At 39.2% G+C, this 22,857-nt stretch overlaps 1 protein-coding gene across 6 annotated transcripts in view; it reads left to right on the top strand.

The window, feature by feature from the left end:
* Nucleotides 1-22,857, top strand: part of ptpn13 (protein tyrosine phosphatase non-receptor type 13) — a 129,931-nt gene that overhangs the window by 18,408 nt on the left and 88,666 nt on the right. For 5 of the 6 annotated variants that reach the window (XM_012955428.3, XM_012955427.3, XM_012955433.3 and 2 more), the window contains exon 2: nt 16,884-17,003. In XM_012955428.3, coding sequence (XP_012810882.2) covers nt 16,889-17,003 — 115 coding nt within the window. In that variant the 5' untranslated portion in view covers nt 16,884-16,888. Of the gene's footprint in view, nt 1-3,584; nt 3,680-16,883; nt 17,004-22,857 lie in introns of all 6 variants that reach the window. The other variant, XM_012955423.3, reaches the window with a different exon arrangement.

Raw genomic sequence — 22,857 nt, 5'->3', positions numbered from 1 at the left:
TCCTGTCAACTCTATAATATCATTGCTATCTGCTATTACATTTGTGCATTAGGTATGGCCTCTTTAGCCATGTTGCATTACATATGTATCACCTTTCAGTTAGTATAGATTTTTTGAAGATGTAGTTTTGTTGCTCTTAATCCTCCAGTGAGCATACTGGAAACATATAATTTTCTTGCGGAATACATGTCTACTTGTATTGTGAGTCTTATTTCGTGAGCTGCACAATAATTATACCTCTTGAGTTTTTCTTGGATGAAAGAATAAGAAAGGATCTTTGCAAATTAGAATTGGGGCTTGATGCATGCTTGGATGTTTTAACTGTTTAAACCTGCTGGCTTGTGTTAAGGTGGCCATACAGGCACCAATACAATTATCTGTGCGTGTATGTTGGGAGACGGGGCAACTGTTATCAGTAAAAAATTATTTTTTTGGGTTGACTTGTCCTTTAATTCAGTGTCAGATGTAGGCTGTGTCCTCAGGCTGACATTATTCAGAGGAGAGTAGTAGCAGTAGCAAACTGAATTAAAAATAACTAGCATTATTGTTCAGATCAAAACAACCATGCCCTTGTCCTGTGGGTAAAATGTGTACTCAATTAGTGCCCTAAGTGAGAAATGTAATAAAAGTTGCAAACTCATAGGGCAATTTTAAGGTGTGCTTGAAGGTAGCATATTCTTTTGGAGCAAAAACAGTTTTGCCAGTAAGAAGTTTCAGACATACCTGACAGAGATGGCAGCTTATTGGCTTATGTTGGCCAATGTATAGGAGCAAAACAACAACTTTCCTGACTTGTATCTGGTTAGAACAGACCATAGCAACCATTTTGGGTAATGCCGTTTTCTTCTACTGCGTCTGCACAGGAAACTAATTTGATCTGATTGTTGGCTTTAGAGTCTAAACAATTAACTCAAATTAGGCCACAATCTGATCCTTTGGCACAGTTGTTTTAGAATAAACGAAAACAGTGTATTTTAGGGCTCTGGCACACGGGGAGATTAGTCGCCCACGACAAATCTCCCTGTTTGCGGGCGACTAATCTTCCCAAAATGCCATCCCACCGGCAAAAATGTAAATTGCCGGTGGGATGGCATACGCGGCGGCTCGATTTCGCGCCCCCGCGACTAATCTCCCCCTGTGCCAGAGCCCTTAGTCTGTTAAAAAATATTAGGAACCAGTATAATTCAAAATGTTTTTTGAAGCAGAGCACTGTATAATTAAGTCCAGATGTATACAGGTGTGGTTCAGTCTTGTTGTTATTGCAGTTGGTTTGATTTTAAAGCTTTTGCATTAGTAAGGATATTTTTCATGAAACTGGATAACTGAGTGAATTCATGTGGCTGATATATTTATATATTACTAAAATATTTCATATATACATAGAACCATAATTCAGTTCCATCAGCCTAATTATTTTTTCCTTAGCTTCTGGAATGACTTGACCACAAAGAATCCATGAGGTAAGGTCAGGAATCTGTTAGTTGTGAGTAGCAATCTAACTGCAGCTTTTTATTCAATTACAAACCAGTGGTCAGAATGGGTACATTTTTGGTTGATGACTGAAGTGAGCTCATGGGAATCTTGCATTCTTTTTCTTGAGGATTTGTGGTTTTATGTTCCATTCTTTTACCTTCCCATCTGCAAAGCAAATATTTATAAAAACCCCTGCAAGTTAAAAAGAATTCATCTGTTTAGTGCCTTCCTCTTTTTAATTTTTTTGCTATTCAGAGTGAAGGAAAATATTTGTCTGAGGTATGAAATATGATTTTAATTACACAGGTCAAAGGGAATAACTGGATTGATGTATGTACTGTGCTTAAAACAATCTGTTTCTGCTGAGTAGTATCTGCTGGAGAAACCTATTTTCTGGTAGTTATGCAACTTTCCTTTCTGTTTTTACAGTAGCATGTCACATTCTGTATATGATATGGACCCTCAGTCTTAAAGGAGAAGGAAAGGCTAATAAAGAGTTAATTTCAAGCTGCAGGCATACCTTCAGTTCTCTCAATAGTGCCCTTAAGTCTCCCCATATTTCTCCCGTTCAGATGATCAGAAGCCCGGTGTACATGCTCAGTTTGTAAGATTATGAGGAAGCTTCCTGCTGATTGGCTTAGATCACACATTCCTAGGGGGGGAGGTTCTTGGCATTCTTGAGGGAGGGGGGAGCAGGAGAGGGGAGAAAGGAGAGAGCTGTTTGTCTCTGGCACAGGAAAACAAAGAGACAACAAATCCTGTTTCTTTTGACAGAGAACTCAGTGCAGCATTTCTGTGAGTGCTTATTGCTGTATTTACATAGACATTTCTGATAAAGCTTACTTAGTTTTTACCATTCCTTCTCCTTTAAAGACAGCTGCTACAGTACACAGCATTGCCTCCTACCAGGAATTTCACTGGCCCTGCAGGTAAAATTAATACTTGATGCGACACAATTAATGAGGAAGACAGAAAAGGTTTAAATTGGGCGCTATACCCCCACTCCCCATTCAACAGAAATCTAGTTAATAGGGCCTGGGTTTTCATTTAAACAGGGCAAACAGGGAAATTTAATATGTGGTCCTTGGACTGTTCATAACAATTTCCCAGGAAGGGAAGGGAGCAGGTTGTATACTGGTAATCTATTTAGATACCGTGCAGGGGACAAACATGGGTAGCTTCAATGTCCCTGTTTGCTCCATTTAGCTAAACAACTAGCAACAACTATAGTTTTATCCTGATTAAAGCATCAGGCAAAATGTATATTCAATACAAGACATATTCATTACACTTAGGTTGAACAAAGGGATAAAGTGCCCCTTTAAGAAGGCCAGCAATTTCTTTTTTTAATATTTACAAGACAACCTTGAGTCAAGGTGGCCATACACACTGCATACTCTTTCTTATACTTAACCTTGCCTATAAGTCAGTGTTATTTATGATTTAGTGCCACAAGTGACACGCTGACATCATTAAAAGTCCCATAACTTTGCACCCATCAAACAATCAAATTAGCCCAAAAAAGCCCACCTTAGGTGGACATATTGGGGAAAGATCTGCTTGTTTGGCAATCTTGTAACCTGTCACTCTCCTATTGTGGGAGAGGGGAAAGAATATTAATAGTGAAAAAATTTAAGGTGTTCAAGTACATGCTAGTGGTTGCTGTGCTATGATTTTTTCAGGGTTACTGATGCTGGTTACTCTGTCATTTAATGCTAACTGGAACTGTGCCATTTAATGTTGGCCAGTCAGTGAAATATGATACTGGAAGTTTCTTTGCAATTTAATGTTGGCCAGTCAATGCCATATGACATTACTGTGCCATATGCCATTTAATGTTGGATGGCCAGTGCAATATGATGCTGGAATTTACTTATAATGTTGGGCAGTCAGTCTCTTGCAGTTTGGCGTTAAAGGAGAAGGAAAGCTACTGATGCAGTTTCTTCCCAATATATTAGCCACAATAGGGCTTGATAGAATTCTATGTTTATTCTGTAGAATGCTTTACCACACCTGAGTAAACAGCCCTAGAAGCTCTTTCTGTTTGTGAAAGAAGCTGCCATTTTAGCTTGTTTTGACTTCCTGTCTGCATCTCTGTTCTCTGGGCTCAGATTATCGCAGAGAGGAGAGAAGGAGGGGGAGAAGGGAGAGAGGAGCAAGTTGAGCATGATCAAACCCTAGCCCTGGAGGTTTGAGCTGAGAGAAGGTAAGTGTGGTAGCATGGCATGGCTTTGAGTGGGCGTGGTTTAAATACTGGACATAGACACTTGCTTCTATTATCAGCCTTCCACCACTTAGGTCAAAAAAAATCTGGCCCTTGGTACCACAGAAGTTGGACAGCTCTGTTATAATGTATGGCCACCTTCAGTGGAGTGGCAGTGTATCTGGTGAAATAGTTCAACATAGAGAGGTTCTGGTAGAATAAGATTGTGAGAAATATTTTAATGTTAGGGGCCTTAGGTTCAGCTGAATTAGTTGGTTTAATAGATTTGCGATAATATCTCTGAAACAGCAAGCCATTTGGGCTTATGTGAAATAGTAGTAGGTTCGGTTGTTAATAAGAGATAAAGAAGGTAGCTACCATATTTTTCTGCACTTACTTAAAAGTATTTTTTCATTTGCAGGGCTGTTAAAGGAACAGTAACACCAAAAAATGAAAGTGTTTTAAAGTAATGAAAATATGATGTGCTTTCGCCCTGCACTTGTAAAACGGGTGTGTTTGCTTTATTAACACTACTATAATTTAGGTAAACAAGCTGCTGTGTAGCCACAGGGGCAGCCATTTAGACTGAAAAAAGGAGAAAAGGCACAGGTTACTTGGTAGGATTCTATCTGTTTATCTGTTATCGGCCTATGCCTTTTCTCCTTGCTTCAGACTGAATGACTGCCCCCATGGCTACACAGCAGCTTGTTTACCTAAACTATAGTAGTGTTACTGAGACAAACATACCAGTTTTAACAATGCAGGGCAGTAGTACATTATATTTTCATTACTTTCAAAACTTTTATTTTTTGATGTTACTGTTCCTTTAAACTGCCATACAGGAAGTTTATGGTATGCATTAATGTCTTAACATTCACATTTCATAAGGCATCTCCAACCATTCCATTAACTAAGGAATTTGCCTTAAACTTGTCCATATTAAAAGAGAAGGGAAGGTACAATCACTGGGGGGTTGCGAAATGTTAGGCCAGGGCTCCTGTTAGCAGGAAACTGCACCACGCTGGGGTACCTGCGAGTGAGCAACCCTGAAGACATCTTTGCAATTACGGGACTTTCACATGTGCATGAAGCTTTTTTGTTAAAGTTTGGCTTTTCACTCTACTGCTCATGGAAGAAAGAGGTGCAGTTTTCTGCTTACAGGAACACCAACCTGGGGTATCAGGTAAGTAATTATAATCACGGGGGGTGCCTAACATTTTGGTGCCCCTTAATGATTGTACCTTTGCTTCTCCTTTAAACATAATCACATGCACTTTCAAGGAAACCCTGCCTTCTTCTGCCTTGCTTTCTATGTAAAAAACTGCTTTTGCTCCAAAAGATATATAGACAAGTGTGGATTGATTAGAAATAGTTGTTTTGATTTTTTAAATAGCTGAAAATGTCTTTGTTAACCACTCATATAAGCGATAAGCCCTGAATGAGAGGTGATGTATTTTAAACATTTCTCCCAGAATGGTATACTACAAATATTTTGTTTAAAGCTACTTATTATGACTGGTTTGGCAGTGAAGTCATATTTTATGTTACGTTCATGACCACATCTATACTGCAGCATTGAACAATTACTGCAGCCACAGATGTTTTTACGGGGCTTAAAGTTCAAGAGAAACATTATAAACCTACACAATAAATAGAAAAACTACACACAAATCTCTAGTAATAAATTACCCCAGCCAGAATGCCCCGAGGAATTCCAGAACAAGCTGTCTGTTTATATTTGATGTCTTCCCATTTAATATTGATTCCATAATATAGTTGCACATGCATGGGTTTCTTATCCACGAGGTAGGTTTAAGCTAATGCCACACCATGCGTATGGCGTGTTTTTTCGGCAAGCCGAAAAACGGTTAATTAAAATATGCGCCATTCGCTCCTACCTGTGCCCGCACCCGAATGAATGGAATACGCTCGGGTGCAGGCACATGTAGCCAAAATTTACATAACAATGCAAGACTTTGTGTTCTCTTCCGTTTTTATGCGGATTTCGGCTACATGTGCATGCACCCAGGCGTATTCCATTCATTCAGGTGCGGGCACAGGTAGGAGCATATGGTGCGTATGGCAAGAATTTTCGGCAACTGTTTTTAGACTTGCCTTGATAATACTAATTAATACAGAAATATTCAAGGCATTCTTGTTTAAACATCAATTTAAATATCCAGGAATACCAATGGTGAGACTTACAGTTCCTCATTTTGCTCATTATTTTTCTGTTAATTTAATTAATACAGCTAAAAGCTTTCTACAAGTTTCTATGAACTTTATCCCCAGTAATTGTAATCATTTACCTGATATCCCAGGTTGTGCTCCTGTTAACTGAAAACTGCACCGGTCCAGGGTATTTTTCAGCAAGCACCATGGAACAATGCTCTTATTCCGCTTCTCATTTAATGCTGCTGGGCTGACGAATGCGCAGTAGAATGAAAAGCCAGTTTTTTGTTAAAGTTCAGCTTCTCGCTCTGCTACACATGTACACTCATGCAAAGAAGGAAGAAGCAGGAAGAGAATTGCTCCATGGTGCTTGCAGGAGCAGTTTTCTGCTAACAGGAACACAGGCCCAAGGTATCAGGTAAGTGATTTCAGTTACTGAGGAGTACCTAAAATTTGGCACCCCCCAGTGATTTCCTTCTCCTTTAAGCATTTTTGTTCAGTGTTAATGAAAAGAAGCTTTTGGCTTATTTCAAAAGTAAATGGAGATTTTCGGCTTGCCCCGTGGCACCCCAAGCGTATTCCATTCATGAGAATAGCCCTAGTAAAAAATCCAAGTCTGGCTCATGACTCCTCTAGTTACATGGAGTAGAAGAAACAATAGGTTATCTGAAAGGAATTTTAGCGTGATGACACACTGAGCTACTAGTAGCAGCTACTTGTCATGGCTACTAAAATAGACAATGCTGATCATTTACTGATAATTGTCTCTACATGTGTATTAACAGAGGAAATTCGCAGTATTGTCTACGGCAGGGAATTTTCTGGTGTTTAGTAGCCGTGAAAAAGTAGCTGCTACCTGTAGCTTTGTGTGTCTTCACCCTTTATGTGTAAGGCTGGCTTTTTTTGGGGGGTGGGTCTGGATAAATAACTTGCACAGGGCCCTAAAGTTTCTGATGGTTCCAGATGGACAGGATGGGTTTTACTGGTTAAAAATTGCCCAGATCTATTAAACCCTGACAAAACTTTGCCACTGTAATCCTAAATTGGACTGCTCCTAGCCTGGCATGTCATTGTCCCACCCCCTGTTTATTATATCTGTACTAACCATTTCTTAGGTGAAGGATACAGACAAATTACAAACCGGATTCCAAAAAAGTTGGGACACTAAACAAATTGTGAATAAAAACTGAATGCAATGATGTGGAGGTGCCAACTTCTAATATTTTATTCAGAATAGAACATAAATCACGGAACAAAAGTTTAAACTGAGAAAATGTACCATTTTAAGGGAAAAATATGTTGATTCAGAATTTCATGGTGTCAACAAATCCCAAAAAAGTTGGGACAAGTAGCAATAAGAGGCTGGAAAAAGTAAATTTGAGCATAACAAAGAGCTGGAAGACCAAATAACACTAATTAGGTCAATTGGCAACATGATTGGGTATAAAAAGAGCTTCAGAGTTGCAGTGTCTCTCAGAAGCCAAGATGGGTAGAGGATCACCAATTCCCACAATGTTGCGCAGAAAGATAGTGGAGCAATATCAGAAAGGTGTTACCCAGCGAAAAATTGCAAAGATTTTGCATCTATCATCGTCAACTGTGCATAACATCATCCAAAGATTCAGAGAATCTGGAACAATCTCTGTGCGTAAGGGTCAAGGCCGTAAAACCATACTGGATGCCCGTGATCTCCGGGCCCTTAAACGACACTGTACCCCAAACAGGAATGCTACTGTAAAGGAAATCACAGAATGGGCTCAGGAATACTTCCAGAAACCATTGTCAGTGAACACAATCCACCGTGCCATCCGCCGTTGCCAGCTGAAACTCTACAGTGCAAAGAAGAAGCCATTTCTAGGCAAGATCCACAAGCTCAGGCGTTTTCACTGGGCCAGGCATCATTTAAAATGGAGTGTGGCAAAATAGAAGACTGTTCTGTGCTCAGACGAGTCACGATTCGAAGTTCTTTTTGGAAATACAGGATCGGGTACAGAGGGTGGTTGTTAATGGTACATTCTCTACTTGGAATAAGGTCCTCAGTGGGGTCCCTCAGGGTTCTGTACTGGGTCCACTTTTGTTTAATTTGTTCATAAATGACTTAGGGGAGGGTATTATGAGTAATGTATCAGTGTTTGCAGATGACACAAAACTCTGCAGACCAGTCAATTCTATCCAGGATGTGACATCCCTGCAGCAGGATCTTGACCAACTGGCAATCTGGGCAGCTAAGTGGCAGATGAGATTTAATGTGGATAAATGTAAGGTCATGCACCTGGGATGTAAAAATATGCAAGCCCCGTATACCCTTAATGGGACTGCACTAGGCAAATCCATAATGGAGAAGGACCTTGGAGTCCTTGTAGATAATAAACTTGGCTGTAGCAAGCAATGCCAGGCAGCAGCTGCAAGGGCAAACAGGGTATTGAGCTGTATTAAAAGGGGTATAGATTCACGGGAGGAGGGGGTTATTCTTCCCCTTTACAGAGCGCTGGTAAGGCCCCATCTAGAATATGCTGTTCAGTTTTGGTCTCCAGTGCTCAAACGGGACATTATTGAGTTAGAGAGGGTCCAGAGAAGGGCAACTAAGCTGGTAAAAGGTATGGAAAGTCTCAGTTATGAAGAAAGACTGGCCAAGTTGGGTCTGTTTACACTGGAGAAGAGGCGCTTAAGAGGTGACATGATAACTATGTATAAATATATAAAGGGATCATATAATAACCTTTCTAATGTTTTATTTACCAGTAGGTCCTTCCAGTGGACACGAGGGCACCCACTTCGTTTAGAAGAAGGGAGGTTCCATTTAAACATTCGGAAAGGATTTTTTACAGTGAGAGCTATGAAGTTCTGGAATTCCCTCCCCGAATCAGTCGTGCTGGCTGATACATTATATAATTTTAAGAAGGGGCTGGATGGATTCTTAGCAAGTGAGGGAATACAGGGTTATGGGAGATAGCTCTTAGTACTAGTTGATCCAGGGACTGGTCCGATTGCCATCTTGGAGTCAGGAAGGAATTTTTTCCCCTCTGCGGCAAATTAGAGAGGCTTCAGATGGGGTTTTTTGCCTTCCTCTGGATCAACTAGTAGTTAGGCAGGTTATATATAGGCATTATGGTTGAACTTGATGGACGTATGTCTTTTTTCAACCCAACTTACTATGTTACTATGATAATAAATCATGTAGCATCAACATGCCCTATGTTACTATGTAATCTGGGACGCCATGTCATCCGGACCAAAGAGGACAAGGACAACCCAAGTTGTTATCAACGCTCAGTTCAGAAGCCTGCATCTCTGATGGTATGGGGTTGCATGAGTGCGTGTGGCATGGGCAGCTTGCATGTCTGGAAAGGCAGCATCAATGCAGAAAAATATATTCAGGTTCTAGAACAACATATGCTCCCATCCAGACGTCATCTCTTTCATTTTTCAACAAGATAATGCCAGACCACATTCTGCATCAATCACAACATTATGGCTGCGTAGGAGAAGGATCCGGGTACTGAAATGGCCAGTCTGCAGTCCAGATCTTTCACCTATAGAGAACATTTGGTGCATCATAAAGAGGAAGGTGCGACAAAGAAGGCCCAAGACGATTGAACAGTTAGAGGCCTGTATTAGACAAGAATGGGAGAGCATTCCTATTCCTAAACTTGAGAAACTGGTCTCCTCGGTCCCCAGACGTCTGTTGAGTGTTGTAAGAAGAAGGGGAGATGCCACACAGTGGTGAAAATGGCCTTGTCCCAACTTTTTTGGGATTTGTTGACACCATGAAATTCTGAATCAACATATTTTTCCCTTAAAATGGTACATTTTCTCAGTTTAAACTTTTGTTCCGTGATTTATGTTCTATTCTGAATAAAATATTAGAAGTTGGCACCTCCACATCATTGCATTCAGTTTTTATTCACAATTTGTTTAGTGTCCCAACTTTTTTGGAATCCGGGTTGTAAATAAATATACCTATTTAAATATACTTGAACTATAGAAACCTTTTCTATTGCTATATCGACCAGCTTTGACATGTTTTAACGGAATGTTGAAATCAGTTTGCCTGTAAGGTATTTAAAGTGGTTTAATTACAAAGTCTAAATTAATAGTATGATCCAAGGGCAAATCCACATGGACAGATTTGTCAGCTGATTCTGTAGCCTGCAGCACATTCAGCTACTGAAAAGATATAGATAGTGTGAAAGTTTCTGGTGGCTGACAGTATATTTGTAGTTGTAGTTGGAATGAGAGACTGTCATCAAGTGGGTTACCAACCTTTGCCCTTTAAAAGCTATAGTGCTTGTACTAGTGTTGTTGAACTTGGAAGTGGAAGTTGTACTTTAGTAACTAGATAGGCCTTTTCGAGAAAAAAATACTGGCCTATGACTTTTTCCCAATTAACATTGACATCAAACATCATTTTACTGTCCAGGTGTGAAGCCTAGCCTCAGATTGCCCTTGCCACATAAACACCAATGTGATTGCTACCTGGCTTTTCTGTACCTACTGTGCTACAACTGCTGCCTGTCAAGCGTGACTGTTATCCCCACTGTAACTACAGGTGCTACCTGGAAATGTCCATACTCTTCCAACCTACAACTGCAGGGGGACACAGTGCCTTTGCCTCTGTTTGCCTCTTTCTGTTTTTATGGGCCTTAACCCCACACATTTACCTCATGGTGACATCTGCTTAGTATACTTTGCTATAATGCCTCATAACTGATGAATAGAAATGTACAAAAGTAAGTGGCCATTTTCAGTATTTATCCCCAGCTTGTATTTTTCATATAAGGAATGGTGGTCTGAACTGAAACACTACAACCAAATATCAAGCATCAGACATGTGGCTTGCGTTGCTATTGTATTTGACCCCACATTTCATGATACTTGCATGCCACATGTTTACATGTGATATTATTCCTGGATTTATTCCAAAGCCTTAGTTTGGCCTGCAAGCTGGCTCTTTGAGGCCCTTTGATCTTGTGCAACTGTTGTGCTTTGCTTTCTTCCCGTTAACAGAATGATGGAGATCAGAGTAGATACTAAAGGCACTGTGGTGAATGGATACCACATGACCAGCGTTAACTTATTCAGTAGCTTGAATTATTTATTTTGTTCAGCTTTGGAACACTGCAAAAGATACATGCAAGGGAAAAAGCAAAAGAGAAATGCATACATGTTCATTTTGTCTACCTGTTGCAATCTCCTTTCATCCCAAAAAAAGATGAAGAAATAATTTTGAACTTCATTAAATATATAAATTAATAAGTTGACCTATTTCAGCTGTACTTTCATTTTATGGTGGCTGGTACTGGCACAGAATTGTGTATGTAGATCAAGGTTATATGTCTGAAGTAATTCTTTACACACAGGTATTTCTTTTAAACTCTTTATTTATGCAGTTTTTTTACACAATAAAAATTATAATTAAAAGAAGGAAAATACTAACGAAAAAACAAAATGTAGGTATACAGTAACATTGCCATGTAATTTTAGGGTAACGACACACAGAGCTACTAGTAGCAGCTACTTGTTGTGGCTACTAAAACAGACAATGCTGATCATTTACTGATAACAGTCTCTACAAGTGTTTTAGCAGAGGCAGAGGTGAAGGGCATTGCAGGTCAACAACTGTAGGCTAATAGTTTGACATTCCATTTCAGCATAACATGAAAGCATATTGTTAGAAAAGTGATCTTTAACATCACAAAAAGTTTGTTCTTAATGATAGACAATATAGGTGCTGACTATATACTGTATAGTCTTCTTTCTTTTTTCCCAGCTGTTTGTAAAGGCTTGTCCTCCTGTGTGTTTCACATGTAGCAGTTTGTTTCAATACTTTAAAGGGGACCTGTCACTTTAAGAAATTAATTCCAAATTGTTTTCTATTGTGTTTGCCAAGAAAAATAAACTTTACTTACACTATATAAATTATTTTAATCTCATATTCTTCAGCCTTGGAATTCATAATTGCAGCAAGCAGGCCGGCACCATTTTGTGGACACTGTTATCAAAGCAGGCATTGCATCCTGCCAAAATCTTGTTTCTGTGCCAGTATGGGGGGGGGACCTGATACCCATGTCCATGCACTGGTTACAAAATGACATTGTGAGGAGGGACAACATCTAAGAAGTCCTGAATTGAAAGTGAAAGTAACTGTCTGTCCCACCTCTATGCCTAAGGGATAGGGGCAGGGCAGGCAATATATGATTGACAGCTGCGATTTTTAAATGCTTTTATAATGGGTATGGATGTGGTAATAATAAAATGATTTTGGGTTTCTTGTTTAATTTGAAAAGGGCTTTAATTATACAGCTTTTTTATGCCTGGGTGACAGGTCCACTTTAAAGGTATAGGTTTAGTGAGCTGTATGGCCTGTTCTGAGATGTTCAGTAGGGATGCACCAAATCCATTTCATAAAGGGTTCGGGTGAATACCGAATCCGAATCCTAATTAGCATATGCTAATTAGGTTTTGGGAGGGTTAAATGTCGTTGCGCGTCGCGCATGCCCAAAAGTTTTCGACTTCCATGTTAAGTGACAAAAAATCCTGTGCATTTTTAGGATTCAGTTTGACCAGGAGCATGGATTCGCCCGAATCCTGTCAAAAATCTAGGCCGAATCCCAAACCAAATTTTGGATTTGGTGAATCCCTAGTGTTCAGTTAAAGTATCCAACCATTGTTCAAAGTGTGAGGCTTCCAGGCAATCCTTTTGAGCAAGGCTGGATAACTTTTCCTTGTTCCATATCAAAAATATGACTGTCCAGTGGCCCTCATATGAACAAGGACTCATCTTTGGAGCTAAATTGTAAATAAGTGCAGTTGCCAATAGGAATCCATTGGATCTTCTTTCTGAATTAAAGTAGACACTTCAAAACTACTTGCTGATTGGTCAGTATTGGCAACATTACTCAAGCGATACATTTATACTCCAATTTTATGAAGCAGCATGAAGAAAGTGCATTATGCGTTATACAGTATATTTGTGGGACCAAAACAACAGGGATGAAAATCTTGAAATCAAGGTATGTAACATTGTGGTTTCACTGTATATCATTTTAGTAAATCAGCCCCACAAGTGGTTGAGTAAAAGGGAGCACACATAGTGAAAAGGAGGCATATGACCATTAATTTTCCATATGATCCAGATGTTTGCGTCCCTTTCAGAATCTGCCATGTTAGGTTGTCTTGAAACTCTCTCCCTATCTAGTGCAGGCTGTAGAATGATCAAAAAGTGAATTAAACTTTTGTGAGTTGGTTGATTTTGCTTATTTTAGATCATTTTCATTCTTGATCATTTTGACTTCTGCACATTTTTCATTTTGTCTGTTAGGATATGTTTATACAAGATCTGTTTTTATACTATATCAATAGTTGACCATTGCTTTTACCATCTGGCATGCAGATGTCTGGACCAACTATAAACGTAGAGCAGAATCAAAATGTACAGTGGTGTGAAAAACTATTTGCCCCCTTCCTGATTTCTTATTCTTTTGCATGTTTGTCACACAAAATGTTTCTGATCATCAAACACATTTAACTCTTAGTTAAAGATAACACAAGTAAACACAAAATGCAGTTTTTAAATGAGGGTTTTTATTATTTAGGGAGAAAAAAAATCCAAACCTACATGGACATGTGTGAAAAAGTAATTGCCCCCTAATCCAAATAACTGGTTGGGCCACCCTTAGCAGCAATAACTGCAATCAAGCGTTTGCGATAACTTGCAACGAGTCTTTTTCAGCGCTCTGGAGGAATTTTGGCCCACTCATCTTTGCAGAATTGTTGTAATTGTATGTATGTATGTATGTATAACTTTATTTATAAAGCGCCACAAGGGTACGCAGCGCTGTACAGTCTTACAGAATACAAAATTACACACAGGGAGGACAAGTGATATAATAAATAAATACAATAAATACATATATGTATAGATATATATATATAAGTGCCATGTGGTATGAGACACAGTACGAAGGAGGTCCCTGCCCCATAGAGCTTACAATCTGAGTAATTGCCCCCTAATCCAAATAACTGGTTGGGCCACCCTTAGCAGCAATAACTGCAATCAAGCGTTTGCGATAACTTGCAACGAGTCTTTTACAGTGCTCTGGAGGAATTTTGGCCCACTCATCTTTGCAGAATTGTTGTAATTGTATGTATGTATGTATGTATAATTTTATTTATAAAGCGCCACAAGGGTACGCAGCGCTGTACAGTCTTACAGAATACAAAATTACACACAGGGAGGACAAGTGATATAATAAATAAATACAATAAATACATATATGTATACATATATATATATATAAGTGCCATGTGGTATGAGACACAGTAGGAAGGAGGTCCCTGCCCCGTAAATTCAGCTTTATTTGAGGGTTTTCTAGCATGAACCGCCTTTTTAAGGTCATGCTACAACATCTCAATAGGATTCAGGTCAGGACTTTGACTAGGCCACTCCAAAGTCTTCATTTTGTTTTTCTTGGATTTGCTGGTGTGTTTTGGGTCATTGTCCTGCTGCAGCACCCAAGATTGCTTCAGCTTGAGTTGACGAACAGATGGCCGGACATTCTCCTTCAGGATTTTTTGGTAGACAGTAGAATTCATGGTTCCATCTATCACAGCAAGCCTTCCAGGTCCTGAAGCAGCAAAACAACCCCAGGCCATCACACTACCACCACCATATTTTACTGTTGGTATGATGTTCTTTTTCTGAAATGCTGTGTTACTTTTACGCCAGATGTAACGGGACACGCACCTTCCAAAAAGTTCAACTTTTGTCTCGTCGGTCCACAAGGTATTTTCCCAAAAGTCTTGGCAATCATTGAGATGTTTTTTAGCAAAATTGAGACGAGCCTTAATGTTCTTTTTGCTTAAAAGTGGTTTGCGCCTTGGAAATCTGCCATGCAGGCCGTTTTTGCCCAGTCTCTTTCTTATGGTGGAGTCGTGAACACTGACTTTAATTGAGGCAAGTGAGGCCTGCAGTTCTTTAGATGTTGTCCTGGGGTCTTTTGTGGCCTCTCGGATGAGTTGTCTCTGCGCTCTTGGGGTAATTTTGGTCTGCCGGCCACTCCTGGGAAGGTTCACCACTGTTCCATGTTTTTGCCATTTGTGGATAATGGCTCTCACTGTGGTTCGCTGGAGTCCCAAAGCTTTAGAAATGGCTTTATAACCTTTACCAGACTGATAGATCTCAATTACTTTTGTTCTCATTTGTTCCTGAATTTCTTTGGATCTTGGCATGATGTCTAGCTTTTGAGGTGCTTTTGGTCTAGTGCTCTGTGTCAGGTAGCTCCTATTTAAGTGATTTCTTGATTGAAACAGTGTGGCAGTAATCAGGCCTGGGGGTGACTACAGAAATTGAACTCAGGTGTGATAAACCACAGTTAAGTTATTTTTTAACAAGGGGGGCAATCACTTTCACACAGGGCCATGTAGATTTGGAGTTTTTTTTCTCCCTTAATAACGTAAACCTTCATTTAAAAACTGCATTTTGTGTTCAATTATGTTATCTTTGACTAATAGTTAACGGTTTTTGATGAGCAGAAACATTTAAGTGTGACAAACATGCAAAACAATAAGAAATCAGGAAGGGGGCAAATAGTTTTTCACACCACTGTATAAGGTAACTGCAGTTATACATAAAACTCAACCAGGAGAATAAATACTTCTGATTTATGTAATAATTCAGGCAGATAATTGTCTCTCTCCAGCCTACCAGCTAAAATACAACTGAAGAAGAGACTTAAATCCACCTGAGCCACAATTTCAATAATAACCTTCATGAGTAAAAGAAAATATTTATTAATCTTGCCCCCCCCTAAAAAACAGAGAAAACCATCACGTTGTGGTGGGAGGGGCCCCTCCATTTGGTACAAAATGATTTACACCTATATGCTGGTTACCATGTATGAAAGTGCAAGTGGGACCCACAGTAACAATAATCAGTTATATAATTATATCAAAGTACTAAAATGAGCACTCATAATGTAAGTCAATTTGTGTTTCCTGTTTCCCCTCCAGTTGGGGCCAGACGTACTAGAGCAACTAATGTTCCACATTTATGTTTTACAGCTTGAATGATTGTTGATGGTTATTATTGAAATTGTGGGTCAGGTGGGATTAAGTCTACTTTTCAGTTGTATTGTAAGTAGCTATTACCTGACATTAATTGAGAGGAAACACACGAGCAAAACAAATTTTTGGGCCCCCTATTACAAAATGCATATTTTGTTAATTTTGTAAAAAGTAGTTTGCAGTTTCATGTTTATTTCAGTGTGTAACTTTATTATTTTTCCAAGGAAAGACAGTTGACTTTATGTCATAAGTTTTTTTTTATCTAAATATACTGGAATTAAATGAGGTAAAAAAGACATAAAACAATTATTCAGCAGCAGGTTGTGGCTGCTGAAAAAACAGAATTAGCTCAGAACAGCAACATCATTAGGGCTTCTTTGTACTTTCTCTTTCTCTGTGACATATAGCTCATTACCTAACCATCAGGGAATACATATCACATGCAACAGAACTAGAACTATTGTTGGCTTATTACCATCAGGGTTTTCCAATACAAAAGCAGTGTAAATTACTGCTGAATGGCACGAACAAAGACATATCTGTCTAACAGGTGATATGGTCATTAACAATGTAAATGTATTTTTAAGAACAAAAAGGTTTTAGTCTCCCACCAGAAAACACTTTTTATTTTTTAGAGTTATTTTTAAAATTATGAGAGGGTGATGGAAAAGTCTGAGGTTTCCTTTGGTCGGCTCACGTTAAAAAATATTTAAGAAAGGAGAACCTTAGAAGATCCCAGCATAAGAAACTTTTCACGCCTAGTCATTTTAAATGCAGAAATTGTTTTATCAGGGTTTTGCAGGCATGCAACAGAAACCTTTTACATCCTATTGTTATGTCCACTTTTACCAGCTGTTTCTTAAAAAGAAACAAGACAACGATCCACGCAGTATTCTCATGGATTGTTTAGTTATCTTGTCTAAATGTACCCTAATTAACAAAAATATCTGTAACATATTATGCTTTTCAGATAATATGCACGTGTCACTAGCTGAAGCCTTGGAGGTTCGTGGAGGACCACTAGAAGAAGAGGAATTGTGGGCTGTTCTTAACCAAAGTGCTGAAAGTCTACAAGAACTATTGCGAAGAGGTACTTGGGTGAAATAATCAACAAAAATGCATACTTTTCAATTTCTGTGCTAAAATCCACTTTGTGGAATACAGTAGATCAGCCTCAATTACCTTAGCCAGTTTATAAAATCTCCCTGTGCTGCTTTGGTGATACCTGCCAATGGAGTGCTGGAGGATATGTTTGAGAAGCTTTATTGAGCAAAGGGATTCTGGGAACAAATTCCTTAAAGGAACAGTAACACCAAAAAATGAAAGTGTATAAAAGTAACTAAAATATAATGTGCTGTTGCCCTGCACTGGTAAAAGTTGTGTGTTTACTTCTGAAAGTCTACTATAATTTATATAAATAAGCTGCTATGTAGCCATGGGGGCAGCCATTCACAGGAGAAAAGGCACAGGCACATAGCAGATAACAGATAAAACACTATTGTATTCTACAGAGCTTATCTGTTATCTGCTCTGTAACCTGTGCCTTTTCTCCTTTTTTCCAGCTTGAATGGCTGCCCCCATGGCTACACAGCAGCTTATTATATAAATTATAGTAGTGTTACTGTAGCAAACACACCAGTTTTACCAGTGCAGGGCAACAGTGCATTATATTTTTATTACCTTAAAGCTCTCTCATTTTTTGGTGTTACTGTTCCTTTAAGGCTCCTAAAAAATCCCATTTATATGGGTTTATCCTATAGGCTAAAGCTCACCTACCAGGTTTTTGAAGCAAATGCCAGGATAATAGCTGATCAGATTCCCAACTACAGATTGGTTTTGCCCTTCTTGGGGCTCATCAGTGTAGTGCAGGGTTTTCTGATCAGCTTAGGTAGAAGCTTTATTGTAATTTAAATTTTCATCTGAGGGGACTGAATTTACGTAGATGTGCACCTGTTTCTTATTTGTGTGCCCCCACACACAGTTAGAAGACAGTTTTAGTTAGAAGACCATTAGCACCATAAAGTGAAATTGTATTTAAATATTGTGTCTGTTCATCTAGCACCTACGCATAAACTATTAGTTTCCAAAAAATGCCCATTTTTTTTTTTTTAAAAAAGTATTATTTCATTCAACACAGCTTATCAGTTATTTGCCCTTTTGCCCTATTGGTTGCCCACATACTCCTGCTTAACATTATAATCTATTCTTTGTTTTGAAGCAAACATACAATTCTTTGATTGTTGTAAACCTTGCTATCTTTTTATTCAGAGAGACTGACTACAAAAAACTTGCTCCTTTCCACCTCAGTCTATGATATTTAACCACACCCTGTGCTGTAAGACAATCATTTCATTAGTAAAACTTCCCACTCCCAAAACCACAATTGCTATAAGAGTAGAATGTGTGCCATTTGTATTTGACAACATCTGCGCAAACCTGTTGCAAATAAGTACTAAATTTCATGAAGCCAAACCTAGACTGGTCCTATAACTTAATGTAATTACAGGCAGTAATTATTTTGTTGTCTTGACACTGAATTATTAGGGCGTGTTGCATCTTGTACTACATTAATATGAATAGCAGGTATGTTTCACAATAGTCTCACTTTTTATATTTGGTGTCATTTTACAACTCATAATTCTACCTCAAGTTGTTTCCTTGTGTGTCTATGTGGCTTAATGAGAAATAATTCCCCCACATATATTTGTATAATACACTTGACCTACAATGAACAAATGCTTGTTTTGTGGTGCAAACAAATAAAGCACAAAGCGCAAGTGTGTAAGGAAACAGGATAAATGCATTAGCATTTTGAATAGTATGATGGGCTTTTTCCCAAACATTTATTCAATTCCTGGGTCTCAGTAACATAGCCAATCTACAGTACCATCTGACATAGCCAGTGCATTATATATATATATATACACAGTGCCTATATAAATATTTATCCCTTGGTAGTTTCATTTGTTATTGTAATAGAACAGTGCTGTCCAACTGGTGGCCCGCGGTAGGGCAGGCAGAGTATGACACACACAGACAGGGTAGGGCAGGAAGAGCATGGCACACACAGGCAACATAGGACAGGCAGAATATGACACACACAGGCAGGTTAGGGCAGGGAGAGTATGGCACACACAGGCAGGGTAGGGCAGGCAGAGTATGGCACACAAAGGCAGTACTATGCCTGCCCCATGCTGCCTGTGTTTGCCATACTCTGCCTGCCCTATGCTGCCTGTGGGAGGTGAACCTGGCAGGGGTTTGTTCATGGAGTTTTATTAGTATTTGGAAATACTGATTATATGGTTCCTAAGGTGTGTAATTATGTGCTGGGGGTTGCTGTGTTATCTGCAGGGGAGGAGGAGGCATATGAATTCATGGGTGTGGCTTAATATGCCATAATTCTTTCACATATGAATGAAGGGTGATATCCCTACAGTGAGCACCAACCATTTGGGTTTTTGCTGCGCTACCACCATTAATGTGTGTATGGTCTTAAAAGATTTTGTGATAACATTTGTGTGGTTTGAAGTAGGTGTGGTTTAAAAAAGAGCAGTGGTCAAAACTGGCTTCCATTATAGTTCCTCCACCATGTACGCCAGAAAAATTCTGGCATTCACTGTCATAGAACATTGAATTATAGTGAATTTCATTTTGTTTGTTTTGAGTCTAATTAACAGAAATAAACTTCTTCATGTCAAAGTGATAACAGATCTCTGCATGATTTAAATGAATTACAGTAAAAAACTCTTGTGTGTATGTGTAGAAAGGTCTGAGCTTTGCACATTTAGACACTGCATTTTCCTTGTTCTTCCTTGCAAAACTGCTCAAACTCTGTCAGGTTGCACAGAGATTGTAAGTGAACAGTTTTTATCGAGTACTGCAGTAATGTGTCCCAAGTGTGAAATCGGCCTGTAGTTGGTAATCTGCACGCTGTCCTGGATGTGCTTAAAAATCTAGTGGGTGAGATTTAACCTTGAGGATGTTCCATGTAAATTGAAATCTTGCGAGCTGTCCTGGGTCGAGCCAAAAATGCTTTATTGGATTGAGACCCAGGGCCAGATTGTCTTCTCCCAAGTCACCAGTTTCTCACAGACTGTACAAGGATTTCTCCAGGATTTCATTGTATTTTGTTATTCATTTTATCCTCTAGCCTTAGGGTGAAGACACACAGAGCTACTAGTAGCAGCTACTTGTTGCGGCTGATCATTTATTGATAATTGTTTCTACATGTGTTTTAGCAGAGGCAAATTCTTAGTATTGTCTATGGCAAGGTGTTTTCTGGAGTTTAGTAGCTGCTACTAGCTACTAGCTCATTGTGTCTTCACCTTTCAAAGGGCCTGTTACAGAGAAGTGTCTTTTTTTTGTCACTCTCCCGTAAAGCTGTGACTGAAGCACCCATGAAACAGTTATATTCATAGTCTGCACAATTTAGAGTTTTAGTCATAGGTGTGTTAGTGGTCTAGTCTATTTCTCTCATGGTCACCCACTTCTGGTAGACCTCGTATATTTGGTAGATTTTACAACTATGCCTTTATCTTTCAATTTCTAAATGACTGATATCATGGTACTCCAAGGGATATTCAGCAGCTTGGAATTGTATCCACATTGGCCCAGTTTTTGTCCAGGTTCCTCAACTCTGAAACCCAGAAAGGCTGTTTTAAACTGGAAATCACCACAAAAAAATGAGCTGTCCAGTTTAAAACCAGACAGATGGCAACCCTAATCTATCCCCTGACTTTTGATTGTCAATCACCTTTTCATGGAATTGCTAAGAAGGTTCTCTGGTCTTCATGGTATACTGTAAGGGCCGTGACACACAGGGAGGTTAGTCGGTCCGAGACAAATCTCCATTGTTACGGGCAACTAATCTCTCTGCAATGCCATCCTACCGGCTAGAATGTAAATCGCCGGTGAGATGGCATACGCGGCGCCGCGATTTGCCGAAGTCGCCTTGAGAAGAAACTTTGGAGACTTCAGCAAATCGCTGCACCGCGTATGCCATCCCACTGGCAATTTACATTCTAGCTGGTGGGATGGTGAGATTAGTCACCCACGACAAAGGAGATTTGTCGCCGGGCGACTAATCTCCCCGCGTGTCAGCCCTAAATTATGCCATGCTACTGACTTTCCAGAAGCTGGACCTTCCGTATACTCATACTACGATCACTAAAACAACACTTGACTACATGCAGGTACATTCCATTTAACTAATTATGTGATATTTGGATATTTGAAAAAGAATCGGCTGCATCAGTGATAATTTAGGTGTGTCATATTAAAGTAGGTGTATACTTATGCATTTAGGTATTTTGTGTTATTTTTAATTGTAATTACATTCATTTAATGCACTTTGCAGAGGTCTATTTTCACTCTGACATGAAAGAATCTGTTTCTGGTGATCAGTATCCAAAAAACTAGATTAAATCCACTGTGAGTCCATGTTCTATGACAAAACATGAAAACTTTAAAGGGGTGAATACTTTTAATGAATAAAGTGGAGGCATTTTTGTATTAATAGGAATATATTAGATGGATGCACACTACTGTTCTTTCTGCATCCTTTTTCTACATCTTTCTCTACTCCTTAACCAAAATGTATGTCCTTAATACTCGGTTGTTCATCATTCACCAGATTGAGTATTAGCCCATGGCAAGGAATTTTCATAACCAAAGCAGCAAATTTTGTTAAAGAAGAGAAAAACTTAGATTTCCTGCACCCTGTTGCTGCACTTGTGTTTACCCTTCTCTGAGAGCTTGGACCTACAGCAGAATCCCCCCCTTTCAACATTAATTCAGTCAAAATAAATTGGTACTCCACTGAGAAGTACTCTGTATAATGAGCTGCTCTTCTTCTAACATCTGGGGAATGCAAGGGTTTGTTTATACAGAGGACTTCTCAGTGACCTACTGTTTTGTTTAGATGTGCTTCTGTAGAACATTTAAGGCAAAAATTAAAAAAGGAAATAGATGTGGGCCCAGCAGCTAGAAATAAAATATTTCTTAGCAGCAACAGTCCTGTTCTTAAAAAGAAATTTTATTAAGTCATGGGTTTCATTTGAATTTTGCCTAAAATACTTGGGCGCCATCTTATGTTCAATCGAACATGCTTCGGGTCGCACTGCCAACAAGGACCCTGCTTGAGCTTGTGCAGTTAAAGCTGATTTCCTGCTAGCCCCCAACTGTGCATGCTCAAGCAGGGTCCGTTTCGGCTGTGAGGTTCGAAGCATGTTCGATCTCTGCTCTTTTAGGTTGGGGTTTTTGATAGGGCCAGTACTATCCAATAAGAAAGAGGTGAGGGGGTTGAGGCAGGCTGGTTAAGGGGACTTTTATACCTGGGGGGGGGAGGGAGTTTGTAGTTCTCCTTTAAATGCTTAACCTATCAATCAGTTTTCTGCTATGTAAAGTGGACCCTAGCTTTTAATAAGACATGGCACATGTACTGCTACTACTACAAAGAAGATTATTTTTATAAATTATAATAGGACATCTGAATCAAGTATCCAATGCATTTTAGTTACATATATATTATACCCATTCATTTGTTGTTCATTTGGTGTTACTGACTGTGGATGAATGTACCCTACATAGCTGTCTATTTCAGTGCATTACTTGTGGCATGTGTATCACCCTAAACTAGCTTTTACCCTCTGGGTATGCACTGGCTTGTACATTATTTTTACTTGCATTTAAGTAAATGTGCTCTCTCTGGTATGTTTTTAATTACAATTTGACATTTCTTTAGAGGAACAGTAACACCAAAAAATGAAAGTGTATAAAAGTAATTACAGTATAATGCACTGTTGCCCTGCGCTGGTACAACTGGGGTGTTTGCTTCAGAAACCCTACTCTAGTTTATATAAATACCCTTCTGTGTAGCCATGGGGTCAACCATTCGAAGGAGAAAAGGCACAGGTTACGTAGCAGATAACAGATAAAACCCCATT

Source organism: Xenopus tropicalis, chromosome 1, assembly GCF_000004195.4.
Source record: "Xenopus tropicalis strain Nigerian chromosome 1, UCB_Xtro_10.0, whole genome shotgun sequence".
NCBI classification, from domain to species: domain Eukaryota; kingdom Metazoa; phylum Chordata; class Amphibia; order Anura; family Pipidae; genus Xenopus; species Xenopus tropicalis.
This window is presented reverse-complemented; position numbering and strand designations above follow the sequence as displayed.